The sequence below is a fragment of the Onychomys torridus genome, chromosome 8, assembly GCF_903995425.1.
Source record: "Onychomys torridus chromosome 8, mOncTor1.1, whole genome shotgun sequence".
Classification (NCBI taxonomy): Eukaryota; Metazoa; Chordata; class Mammalia; order Rodentia; family Cricetidae; genus Onychomys; species Onychomys torridus.
Genome location: NC_050450.1, coordinates 93,787,133 through 93,799,861, shown reverse-complemented (window position 1 = coordinate 93,799,861; position 12,729 = coordinate 93,787,133). Strand labels below are relative to the sequence as shown.

The following is a 12,729-nucleotide window of genomic DNA, read 5'->3' as shown; positions in this document are numbered from 1 at the left end:
ATAACATCTAAGATTCTGTGACTTCATTGAGAACCCCAGGTTTCTTTTCCCAAAGAAGTCTCAGGAATTTTGCTTTCTTCCCTGGTGACAGACAGCACTGAACATTTCAAAACGAGGTCGCACATATTACTTAGGTTTTACTGTGAAACCACCAAGATTCTTAAGTTTTCATGACAATCAAAATACCACAAGGCTACAATTGTCCTTAGTGGCCTACATTTGTGAAGCCAGTGGTTTTCTTTTACCAGTATTTTGAAACTGAATTCTTCTATATCAGTGGCTTGGAAAATATTATAAAGAAAACATTTTGGGGACTGAGGTGATGGCTCACTGGGAAGAATGTTTACTTTATGAGCATGAGAGCCTGAGCTTGATCCCCAGTACCCACATGAAAGTAGGCCATGGCTGTGTACCTGCAATACCAATGTTAGTGGGTAGAGACAGGAGGATCCTGGGAGCTCATTAGCTAGCCAGCCTAGTTGAAAAGTGAAGCTTCTGGTTCAATGAAGGATTCTTTCTTAAGACAATAAGGTAGAAAATGATAGGAGGAAAAAACCAGTGTTCTGCTCTGGTCTCTATATCTGTGCACCTGTGTGTGTGCTGCACCTAAACATTCATGCATATATTCTCTCACACCACATAAAAAACAGTAACATACTTTGGGAATGTTTTCAGAGAACTGAAATATGCTAATGAACACTTCTGGTGTTCTTGGCTGTGGATCTTTTCTCCAAATCTTTAGGATGGTGGTTTTCAAGGATCTTTTACATCTCTACACCTAAGGTTTCTTTCTATACATGAAAGCCTTTGGGTCTGCAGGCACTGTTCAGTTCAGACCTCCCACTGCAGGCTTTCTGCCCCTTGCTTCTCTTCTGTATTTTTGTTAGAAAGGGGATTCTTCTGTGCTCAGTAGATACCTCCTGGGTTGTTAGGTAGGAATTTTTGTGGCTGCTGATAAATGTTTTACAAGACTTCTCAAAGATTTTAAAACTATGTCCCGATGTAGTGTGCACTGGAAAGGCCATGAGGACAAGCAGTAGGACATGAGCTCAGTGAACCTCCCTCTGGTCTGCTCCATACCAGGGTTGGGTGCACCTATATTGCTCCAGTAACAAAGGAGTTAAAAAGACTACGCTGGGAGGAAAGGAAAAGAGAAGAGAAGAGAAGCAGAGTGGGCAGCTGTTACCTTGGCCCGTCTCTTGCACAGCAACACTACGATGCTCAGGAACCCTGCTGCTGCAGCATAACCCAGAGGAGTCAGGCCACTCTCAGAAGAGGCATCCACATTGGCCCCAAATTCCAAAAGCAGGGCCACCATTTCTGTGTAACCAAGGTGAGATTGGACACATAGGATTGGGGCATTATTTAAAACCTCTGTCCGGTAATTAATATTGGCACCTCCCAAAATCAGCAGTCTGCTGACCTAGAAACAGAAACAATAATCAGACATTAGTCATCATTTTTAAATTAAATCATTTGAGACTCTACAGTAGTGTTCAGTAGCATTTAGGAGCCATCTTTTTTAATTCTTTATTTGTTCCCTTGTGAATATTTTGTTTTGTAAAATAATGTAAAACATCTCCTTTATACAAACTGCTCATTGGCTAGAATGAGAGCTCATATACTGAGTGCTAAATGTTGGCTCACTTAAGTGAGTTCTTGATTTTAAGAGTTCCTCCCCAAATAGAGGCTACCTGAGATCAATTTACCCTTCAGAACCAAGTATCAGTGAGGGATATATAACAGCCTTAGTCCTCAGTTACCAGAATAAAACATAGCAATTTAAAATACATTACAACTACTAAAAGAGTATTCATTGGAAACAGTCAGAGATCAACTAAATGGCTACTTGATACCCTTCTAGCTATATTTCCCAGTCAATTCTTCAATCTACTTGCAGTTATTTGTGTTACCTTTATATTTGGAGTGTAGAGATTTCGTAAAGAGGCCAATGCCATGGAAAGGCCTTCTGTACTATAGGAGATCCAGAGACCTTGGAGGATGGAGGATGATACACCAACTTTTTTACTCAAACCCTGAAAAAGAAATATAGATACAATTAAATAATAATATGGAGACAATTAAATTATTAATAAAAATAATTTTTGTGAGATAAGGTCTCTTTATGTAGTCCTGGCTGTCCTGGAACTGCTTTGTAGACCAGATTGATCTCAGATTCACAGAGATCCACCTGCCTCTGCCTCTCAAGTGATGGGATTAAAGGTGTGCACCACCACTCTCAGTGAGATAATTATTAACCCAGCTAAAAAGTATCATCAGTAGTGAGTGAGTGAGTGAATGGCTCTTACGTTTTTGGTACCAATCAAAGAGTAGAGAGTTACATTTTAACAATGTTCATACACTGCAAAGCTGATAGGGACAAAGACTAGTTTTAGAGAAACAAAGTAACTTAAGTTGTTTGCAGTGGTAGATCACTTAACATCTTTTTTTTTTCTCTATATCTGAATATAATTTATTTTCCTATTAGCTTCCCTAAGTAACTTAAATTAAATCACTAAGATAATACTGTGGCAGAGAGAATTTTTTTAATAATTTATTTTTCTTGTTTTAGTGCATTGGTGTTTTGCCTGCATATACGTCTGTGTGAGGATGCTGGATCCGCGGGAACTGGAGTTACAAACAGTTGTAAGCTGCCATGTGGTTGCTGGGAACTGAACCCGGGTCCTCTGGAAGAGCAGCCAGTGCTCTTAACCACTGAGCCATCTCTCCAGCCCTGGCAGCAATAATTTTACCCTTGATTTTCATTTCATTTTCTTCCTGGACATTTGGGAAAATTATAGTTACTAGACTCCGTTACCGCTAGGTAGATCACATGACTCAACTCTGGCTAAAAAAAATCTGGGACTTAGTAAAATGCCTTGTTTAGGCTGGCTCCCAACCCCACTGTGCGTTTCTTCAGACTTTCTACTGTTTCATTTACAGTGGATGCAAAGGATCCAGTGGAGAATTCTGAAGCCTAAGGTGATTTCAGAACTATTATACAGAAGGAAACTGCACAAGTGATCTGCACTAGACTACAATGTAAGAGAGAAATGAATAATTCAGTCTTTAAATTGCCCAGTGGTTAGACACTTTCCATCAAGCATTTTGATCTTCTGCCAAAATATGGGTGAATTAAACAAACAATCTCAAGGGAAGGAAAATAGCAGCAATAAAATTTGGGAGATTGCATGCCTTTAATCCTAGCACTCAGAAGGCAGAGGCAGGTGGATCTCTGAGTTGGAGACCAGCTTGGTCTACACAGTGAATTCTAGGACAGGGCTACAGAGAATGCCTGTTTTGGAAAAAAAAAAAAAGGTTTTGGGGGCTAAGTGATCTGGGCAAGAATGTTTTAAAAAAAAGTATGCTACTTCTGCTTTGCTCCTTAAAATGTAAACTGTTCTATTTATTTGCTATACTACAGAGGAACATTTACAAAGGAATGCTTGTTGTTTATGGATATGTTTATCTAGCAAAATATCAAGTCACAGTGGGTATGCCTTTCCATAGAAGGCTGAGACTTATTTTCCAGAGAGAATTCTTCTAGAGAAAAGGTGCAAAGACAAATAATGAATGCCATGGGAAGCTGGACCTGTGAACATTGTCAAAAGGCTTTTCTGGCAAAGGTGTCTTTTTTTTCTTTCTGTAGGGAAGTGAAAATGTGATGGCATAAAAATATATATGTATAATATATATATACATACACACACATATATAAAACACTCCCACGCCCACACACATCTATCCTAAGGAACAGTTATGAGTATACTGCATGAGGGAGTGGGCAGGGCAATAGCTAAAGTACTGCCTACAGCTGAAATCAACAGTTAGATTTTAATTTTTATTTCTTATGGTACGGTGGCTATATGCTTGTGATCCAGCACTCAGGAAGATTAGACAGGAATATTTAAGGCTTGCTTGGGCTACACAGTAAAACTGTCTCAATTAAAAAAAAACAAAAAAATTGGGTTATTTATTTTTAATTAATTTTTTTAAATGTAAAGGTTTAAATGTGTTTTGATAATTTTATACAGTACTGTATTTATATCATTTCCAAACCCTCTCCTCACTCTAATTCTTCCCCTGCTCATTACTCCAAGTTCATGATTTCTATAATTACACACACACACACACACACACACACACACACACACACACACACTCACTTATGCTCTACTGAGACAATTTAGTGTTGCTCCTATCTGTGTGTGTTTAGGGCTGACCAGCTGCACTGGATAACTTATTAGGAAGTTCATCCTGAAGAAGACTGGTTTCCACTCTCTCAACAGCCACTGACTGCTTCACCTGTATGTGGGCCCTTCTAAAATTTTCCTTGTTCAAATTGGCACATTGACTGGTGTTGCCACTCTGCAGGTCTTGGGTAGGCAACCAAATTTGTGAGTGAGTGCAATGTTTCTATCATGTCTAGAAGACACTACCTAGCAGCAGGCATCCTGGCTCTTTGGCTCTTAGAATCTTTCTGTCCCCTTTTCTGCAATGTCTTATAAGTGGATTTTTTTTTTCTTTTTGAGACAGGGTCTCATTCATGTTTTCCATGCTGGCTAAAACTCACTGTATAGCAGGGATAACCCTGAAATTCTGATCCTCCTGTCTTTTATTGACCAAATCTGGGGAGAGGAAGATCAAGGAATGAGAGAGGATGTCAGGGATCAGGGACCAGCCACCCAGCTACATAGCAAGCCATGGAGTAAGAAGTAAAGAAAGATATGCAGAAATAGAGAAAGGTAAAAGCCTGGAGGCAAAAGATAGGTGGGGTAATTTAAGAAAAGCTGGCTAGAAACAAGCCAAGCTAAGGCTGGACATCTATAAGAACGAATGAGCCTCCATGTGATTTATTTGGGAGTTAGGTGGCGGGCCCCCCAAAGAGTAAACAGTAAAGAACAACCAACAACAATCAAGTGATGGGATTACAGGCATACAACCCTCATACTTGGTTTATTATGTGTTGCACTGAACCCAGGGCTTTGTGCATTCTAGGCAAGCACTCTATTGGTCATATCCCTAACCTGGATTAAAAGAGAAAAAAGTGCCTTTAATGACATCATGACTTTGTCAAAGTGGCCACCCGTGTCTACATATTCTCAACATAAAACACACAGATGGACAAAATGAGGAGCAAGGTGCCAATCACTTCCACCCATCCTCTCGTTCCCCCCTATCTTGATTGCAGAGAAAGGACAAGAGGATGAATCCTACAAGCTGGGTCAAATCTTGGTAGGGAGGACCGGTGGGGTCTCAGCAACACAATGCTTCTAAAACAGAATCTAGTGTAAAGCCCTCACACTGCAAGGAGATTACTGCTCCTTTAATCCTCTTCCACTATTTAAAAATGGCTAATTAATTTACAAATTATCCACATTGTTTACGGCCTTGAGGAGTTCTGTTCTGCGTCTTTCCACTAGAGTCGTCATCTAGTTGCCAAAAATTGGTCACACTAAAGGAGGAAGAATAGACAACAGAATCTAATTGGTCATTTTTTAGAACTTCTTTTTTTTTGGAGCTGAGGATTGAACCCAGGGCCTTGTGCTTGCTAGTCAAGCGCTCTACCACTGAACTAAATCCCCAACCCAGAACTTCTTTTAATTTGTGCTAAAAACAAGGATATCAAATTCTTATTTGGCTAATTAGTTAATATGCAAGCACACCTAAAAATCCTGAAACAAGCCTATCACTAAGTTGTTATGATTGCTTATTTTGACACATGAGATCAAATATCTTTAGAGTTCTTTTTCAAATAATTCCAAAGCTCCCCAGTCAGGCTTAAGAGTTTAGATATAGGGCTCATCTTCACTGCAGAGCCTAGAAAACCAGAAAATATAGCTCCAACTCCCCATTTGGGCCTCAGTTTCTTCATTTAGAATATGTATGGGCTTCACCAAGACCTTTGAGGAATGATATAGTACATTAACAACTTGGTAGAAAAATCACCAGAAACAATCAGTATCAATAGAAACGTTTAGCAGTGAGGCCCCACCCCATCTTACACATTGAAGGAAAAAGAAAGAGAATCTAACATTTACTACACATCTAATGTGTCAAGTTCTGTATCTAGAACCTTCCACGCATTAGCTCCCTTAACTTACTTCACTCTGCACAATGCTGCCTGGGAGACAGAATTTACCATTTTAGCAGAGGAAACTACATAGAGATGATTAAGTAATTTGCTCAAAGTCACAAAGCTATTGGAACTGCAATTAGAAGACAAGTCTTTTTAAAAATTTTTTTTAAAGATTTATTGATGTATACAGTGTTGTGTCTGCATGTGTACCTGCCGGCCAGTAGAGGGCACCAGATCTCATTACAGATGGTTGTGAGCCACCATGTGGTTGCTGGAAATTGAACTCAGGAACCCTGGAAGAGCAGCCAGTGCTCTTAACTGCTGAGCTATCTCTCCAGCCCCATTTTTATTTTTAAAAACAATCTAAAGTTTGGGGCTGGAGAGATGTCTCAGCAGTTAAGAGCACTGACTGCTCTTCCAGAGGACCCAGGTTCAATTCCCAGCACCCACATGGCAGCTAACAACTGTCTGTCACTACAAGATCTGACACTCTCACACAGATAGCTATATATGCAGGCAAAACACCAATGCACATAAAACAAACAAACAACAAAAAACAAAACTCTAAAGTTCATGTTCTGTCTACTACACCAAGATTACTAACAAGGTCACAGGAACTGATTCAGGATGTTACTTCTGAATTCTCAGCTGGAAAAGTAGCAACTACAATAGACAAAGCAGTTGATTTCTGGCTCTTTCCTTTACTATAATTCCAAATCATTCTATAGTTGGCCCTCTGTTTCATCCCAGACAATGCCATTTACTCCTATGGCTTTATTTTTATGATTTCACTTGGGCAATATATGCTTCTTGTAAAGAATAAAGAATCATACTCGATGGTTTAAAATTTTTTTAGTGACTCACAAGTTAGGTTGGTGAGTCATTTAACCTTGTTAAGAGCTAGAGGGAAAAGAAATGGAAAGGCTGGTTCCACATGGTGGTAGACAGGTGATGTCTCAGCACTTCAGAGAAAGAGGCAGGGGGATCACTGTAAGTCTGAAGCCAGTCTGGTCTATATTGTGAGTCTCAGGCCAAAGAGGGCTACACAGTGAGATCCTGTCTCAAACAAAAATAACCAACAAAAGAAAAAGACAAAAATATAACAGAAAAGGAGACAGGCAAGACCAGACAGTGAAAGGATTACAGAGCAGCACTGGGAGTCCTAGTGCAGGTGGAGTAAACACACAAGAAAGAAATCTAAGATATAGAAGCAGAGTCTAGACCTGGAATATTAGCTCTACCTGTACTATAGACTTTTGATTTCTTCTGGTTGATGGAGTTGACTCTTTGCCCCTTTGAGATACAAGGAAAGTTTCAGTTAAAACTCAGCAAAGATAACAGAGCAAATGTAATTTTATTACCAGCCAGCATGTAGCAAAAAAATAACTCAATTACTTACTCTTTTTGAATATTTCAAGAAAGCATGAAAAAACAAGAGCAATCTCTTCTCCTAAGAATCATCTTATGCATTATTCAAACTCATCTAACTTTGGGACTGAGCTAGTAGTGACTTTCTTGGAAGTTTATTATTTGTAAAATTTGTCATTAGCAACCCACTTACAGATGCACAGTTGTCTTTTTTTAAAAATTATTTTACATCCCAACAGTTTCCCCTCTCTCCTCTCCCCCCATTCTTTCCCCCCACTTCCTCTTTGCACCCTCAACCCCACAATCCACTCCTCTGTTTCTGTTCAGAAAGGAGAAGGCTTTCATGGGTAGCAACAAAGCATGGCACATCAAGTTGCCATAAGATTAAGACTAAGCTCCTCCCCTTGTATTGAGGCTGGGCAAGGAAATCCAGTATGGGGAATAGGTTCCCAAGAGCCAGCCAAAGTGTTAGGCACAGGCCCTGCTCCCACTCTAGGAGTTCCACAGTGGACCAAGCTACACATCTGCCACATATATACAGAGGGCTTGGGTTGGTTCCATGCAGGCTCCCTGGTTGTTGGTTCAGATTTTGTGAGTTCTTCTGATCCCAGGTTAGTTGTTTCTGTGGGTTTTCTGGTGATGTCCTTGACCCCTCTGGCTCCTACAATCCTTCCTCTCTCTTTTCAGTGGGATTCTCCAACATTACCATCATTATCATCTGACTATCACATACAGCCATGTTTGAGTATAGTAAAGGGAAACTGGTAAGCAAAGGGGAGTGTTCTTCCTTACAGAAAAGGGACTGAAAAATCAAGGCCCATGCGGTTTTCATCTGTTGTTCTTGCAAATCAGGTTTTATTGTAATACAGCCATACCTATTTATTTCTGTAATGTCATACTGTTTTCAGCTACAATGGCAGAGTTGTAGTGATAGTAATCTAGACTATAAAGCCATATGTAGTTATTTACAAGAAAAGCCTGTGAACTACTGGTGTAAGAAGTGATGGGGTGATATTTTCATATGGAATTTATGCTTATTAAGTCTTATTTCATGAAGAATATTGGTAATTTTGATCCTAAAACCATATGTATGTACACACACACACACACACACACACACACACACACACACACACACACACACACTGGATTTTATCAGTGCCTTTTAAACATATCTTTTAATTTTTTTTTAACAATTTTGAGTTATTGTTACTATTTTATATATGAGAAAATTGACAGTAAGTGTTAAACTTTACTATTTCTTTATTTGAGATGCTCTTCTCATCTAGACTCCCACATGCTGGGATTACAGGTGTGTACCACCATGCTTCCCTCAGTTTATACTTAAACTCATGCCATTTGTCCAAGGATCTTTCTTCTATTTACAAGTTTTCTCCCTGGCCAATATTTCTGTTCTAATAAGAAATGCTGTAAGATTGACTAACCACAGGAACATTTTAGAGGCAAGAATTCTGGCAGAAACTGCAAGAATACTCTAACATCCTCCCAATGACTAGACTCAATCATATAAAAATACCTCGAGTTACAAAATGGATTGGAATATATCTGGCCACAACTTCCATACATCATGCTTTCTTGTAGTTTGAAAAAAATCTAAAGTTGAGTACAGTGATGCTTGCCTATAATCCCACCATTTGAGAGGCAAAGGATGGAAGATGAGGAGTCCAAGGTAATCTTTTACTACAAGGAATTCTTGGGGCCAGTCTGGGTTACAGGAAACTCTATCTTAAAAGGAAAAAGAATCTAAATGACAACTAACTACAAGGTTATAAGAGAATTCTAAGTGATCAATAACATGTCATTAGGAAATGCAAATCAAAACCACAATGAAGCCAGGTACGATGGCATGGGTCTGCAATTCCAGCTCGTGGGAGGTAGTGGCAGGAAGATCAGAAGTTCAAGGACAGTCTCAACTACGTGGTGAGTTTTAAGTCAGCCTGACCTATATGAGACTTTATCTTAAAAACGAAACCATACCACACCATACAATGAAATACTACTTTGCACTCACTTTTGGATGAAACAATAGATGCTTTTTCCCCTTTTTTCTTCTTTCGGTGCTAGGGACTGTGTTACACCACTGAGCACTATTTCCAGACTGGTATGAGGAAACTAGAACCCTCACATACTGCTGGTGGGACACTTTGGAAAACAGGTCAATAATTCTTCACAATGTCAAATCCAGTTACTATATGACCTAGAAATTCTGTCACTTCTTGTTTTTGTTTCTTTTGAGATGTGGTCTTGCTATGTTACCCAGCCCAGCCCAAATTTGTGTCTTGGACCTCTGAGTACTGAGACTACATACATATACCATTGTGCTCAACACAATTCTATTTCTAGGTATATACTCAAGAGAACTGAAGACAAATCTGGGTGTGGTGGCTGCACACACATAAATCAAGGGCAGGAAAATTATGAATTTTTTTGTATAATATGGTTGTGGAGTAAGTTCCAGGCCAGCTAGGCCTAGCGAGTAGGAGAGAGATAGTAAGACTAAGATAAAGATAGCCAGATAAATAGATGATAGAGAACAGACTGTCCATATAAATCTGTACCTTAATATTATAAATGTACTAAATGTTACTGAGTTGTAGATGTAATAGATGCCATGTTAAAGTAGCTAATTTTCTTTAAACAAATGGAAGAACCTATTTGCTAATGTACTTGGCAATAGTATTCACAGTATTCATTCATATTCATTTCAAAAGTGGAACAACTCAAGTATTTCAATGAATGAATAAGTAAAATTACACATCCACAAAATGGAATACTATTTTATAATAAAATGAATAAGGTACTAATCTATACTACAATATTAATAAACTATGGAAACATGTTAAGTGAAAGAAGACAGGGACAAGAGAACACATTATGTAGACCCAGTTCTATGAAATGGTTTGAAAAGTCAAATTTATGGGGCAGAATGTAGAGTGAGACATGACTTAAACTGGTAATGAGGCTTATGTTTTAGGGTGAATAAATATAATAATGGTAGTGATAATGGCACAAATCTAAGTACACTAACCCCCACCCCCACACTCCTGCGCACGCAACACACACAACTGGTGACATTATACCTCAAAAAGGTATCAAAACAAGAGTCTTGATAGTCAGAATCGTAGGCCTTTACCCTTTTCTTATTCTAAAGGTCATTAATGACATAAATACATTTTTTTCATGACCAATAAGGGAAACTTAAAACTCAAAATAAATATCAGTTGGACTGTATGAATATCACTGCTGATGAGAAGTTCAGGGTGGAACTGGTTATGGCCATGCCTTTCTTTTGACTCTGCATGCCCCTTAGCTGACAAAGACTAAGGACTTCAGTCTGAGAAGCTAAAGCCTCTCAACAGCCTCTGCAACACCAGGAACCCCAGAGTCTAGTCTCCACTCTTTAGCTTGCAGCCATGTCATCACTATGCTGCACACCAGAGGGTTTACAGCCTGAATCACACGGAGAACCACTCGTATCTTATACAACAAGCATGCTGTCTGCATCAACCTAAGATAAAACTGTGCTAACGACAGAAGCAGACACAGTGTAAATGTAGGTTCCTATGTGCTAAAGCCACACTTGGTTAAATGAAGCTTCATGTTTTTTCTCTGTTAATGTGGTGTTTATTTTATGGTGTACAAAGGCAAGCATGTTCTTTATCTTTGCATCTTATCCTGTGCAGACTGTCTTGTTAGAGACTGACAGTCATCTCCTATCTAACTGGAGGACAATTATCTTAGTGTTTATGGATGAAGGAGATATTTCACTTGGAACTGGAACCCTGTCTGCTGTATTAGTTGTATTCTGTTCCTACCAAGTAAGGAACCAAGTTAAGGCCATTTTGGTACAATGATTTGCCAGACAGTTATTAAAATAAAGGACTTGTCACAGTGGGTTTCACTTCTGTCCACTTGATGAACAAACTTCTCTGGCTGTGTGCTTACATACTGGGAAGAATTGGTGAGGCTCTTGGAGAACTGTTAATCTTTACATCTCTTGGGGGTTTGTCTGACCTAGAGAACTGTTTAAGATATTTACATTATAGTACATTTTTCAATTCTGAGTCAGGGAAGAACTCTGAGAAGACTACAGGGATTAGAACTATCAGCATTATGTATTTCTGGTTGGCTCTAAACTCTCAGCAGTACTCAGCCTTTGCCTCCCTTGCTGATTACACACATGTACCACCATTTCTGCCTGAGGCTTTTATTTCTGCAGTGCTGGGGAAAGAACACAGGGCTTTCTGCATGCTAGGCAAGTGCTTTATATTTGAGTTACACCATGAGCCCACAGGGCTGGAACTGTTAAACACAGTAATAAATAGTGAACTGTGGACTAGAAATGAGAACTATTTCCTCCTGTACTTTCGTGTGGACTATAAATTCCTCAGCATCAGAAATTACATGAATGTATGTTTAGCTATAATAAAAACCTTCAACTGACTTACAACATGGCTGTCTTCAGGACATATGTAGAACACATATAAGTGTGTGTATGTGCTCTTTATGTAAATGATATTGTGTATATATTCCCTAAAATGCCTAGGTAAATGGCCTATTAACCTACTCAGCCTCTCTATGGGGAGGTATTTAACTTCTCTGTCAGAACAGGGTTAGCACTTTCTAAAGACTGAGGGATGAACAGGACACATGATTTAGGAAATGGAGCAAACCAATTTCAGAATGTAGGACCACATAGGAATAAGTTTCATTCCCTACATGTGTTAAGGAAAGTCTGCTATAGATAGAAAGAAAAAAGCCTCAGTTCTCTAATTACCTTAAAGATGTGTGCTTTGAGGATGTGATGTCCCAGTTCAATAGTCTGCTGTCGGTTTAGTTTTCCCTCTTGGCGGGAAAACCAGAAGGCAAGTAATGTGTGGCCACTCCTGCAAAGAAAGAGAGTCATTGAAAAATTTTAATGCCTCAGTTTTGCCTTGACTCTTCAGGTCCAGTCACTTCTCCAACAAAACTAGGTGCCATTAAGTCAGAATTCTGGGGAAAATATTTGTTACTAGGCAAATAACATGTTTGGATTTTATAAAAGCCATTTCCAGTTGGCATATTCCTATCCTTCAAACAGAAAACATTAAAAGATTTTTATTTTTATTTTCTGTCTTTGTCAGTAACTCCTCATCAGTACTAACAGGTCAGTGCTCCTCACACTCCCTGTACTCCTCATCAGTACTAACAGGTCAGTGCTCCTCACACTCCCTGTACTCCTCATCAGTACTAACAGGTCAGTGCTCCTCACACTCTCTGTA

The 12,729-nt window shown here is 39.2% G+C and overlaps 1 protein-coding gene across 11 annotated transcripts in view; it reads right to left on the bottom strand.

Annotated features, from left to right (window-relative positions):
* Tanc2 (tetratricopeptide repeat, ankyrin repeat and coiled-coil containing 2) overlaps positions 1-12,729 on the bottom strand; it is a 332,046-nt gene that overhangs the window by 34,825 nt on the left and 284,492 nt on the right. For all 11 annotated transcript variants that reach the window (XM_036197446.1, XM_036197448.1, XM_036197449.1 and 8 more), the window contains 3 exons: positions 12,246-12,354; positions 1,914-2,036; positions 1,187-1,423 (listed from right to left, as the gene is read on the bottom strand). In XM_036197446.1, coding sequence (XP_036053339.1) covers positions 1,187-1,423; positions 1,914-2,036; positions 12,246-12,354 — 469 coding nt within the window. The remainder of the gene's footprint in view (positions 1-1,186; positions 1,424-1,913; positions 2,037-12,245; positions 12,355-12,729) is intronic.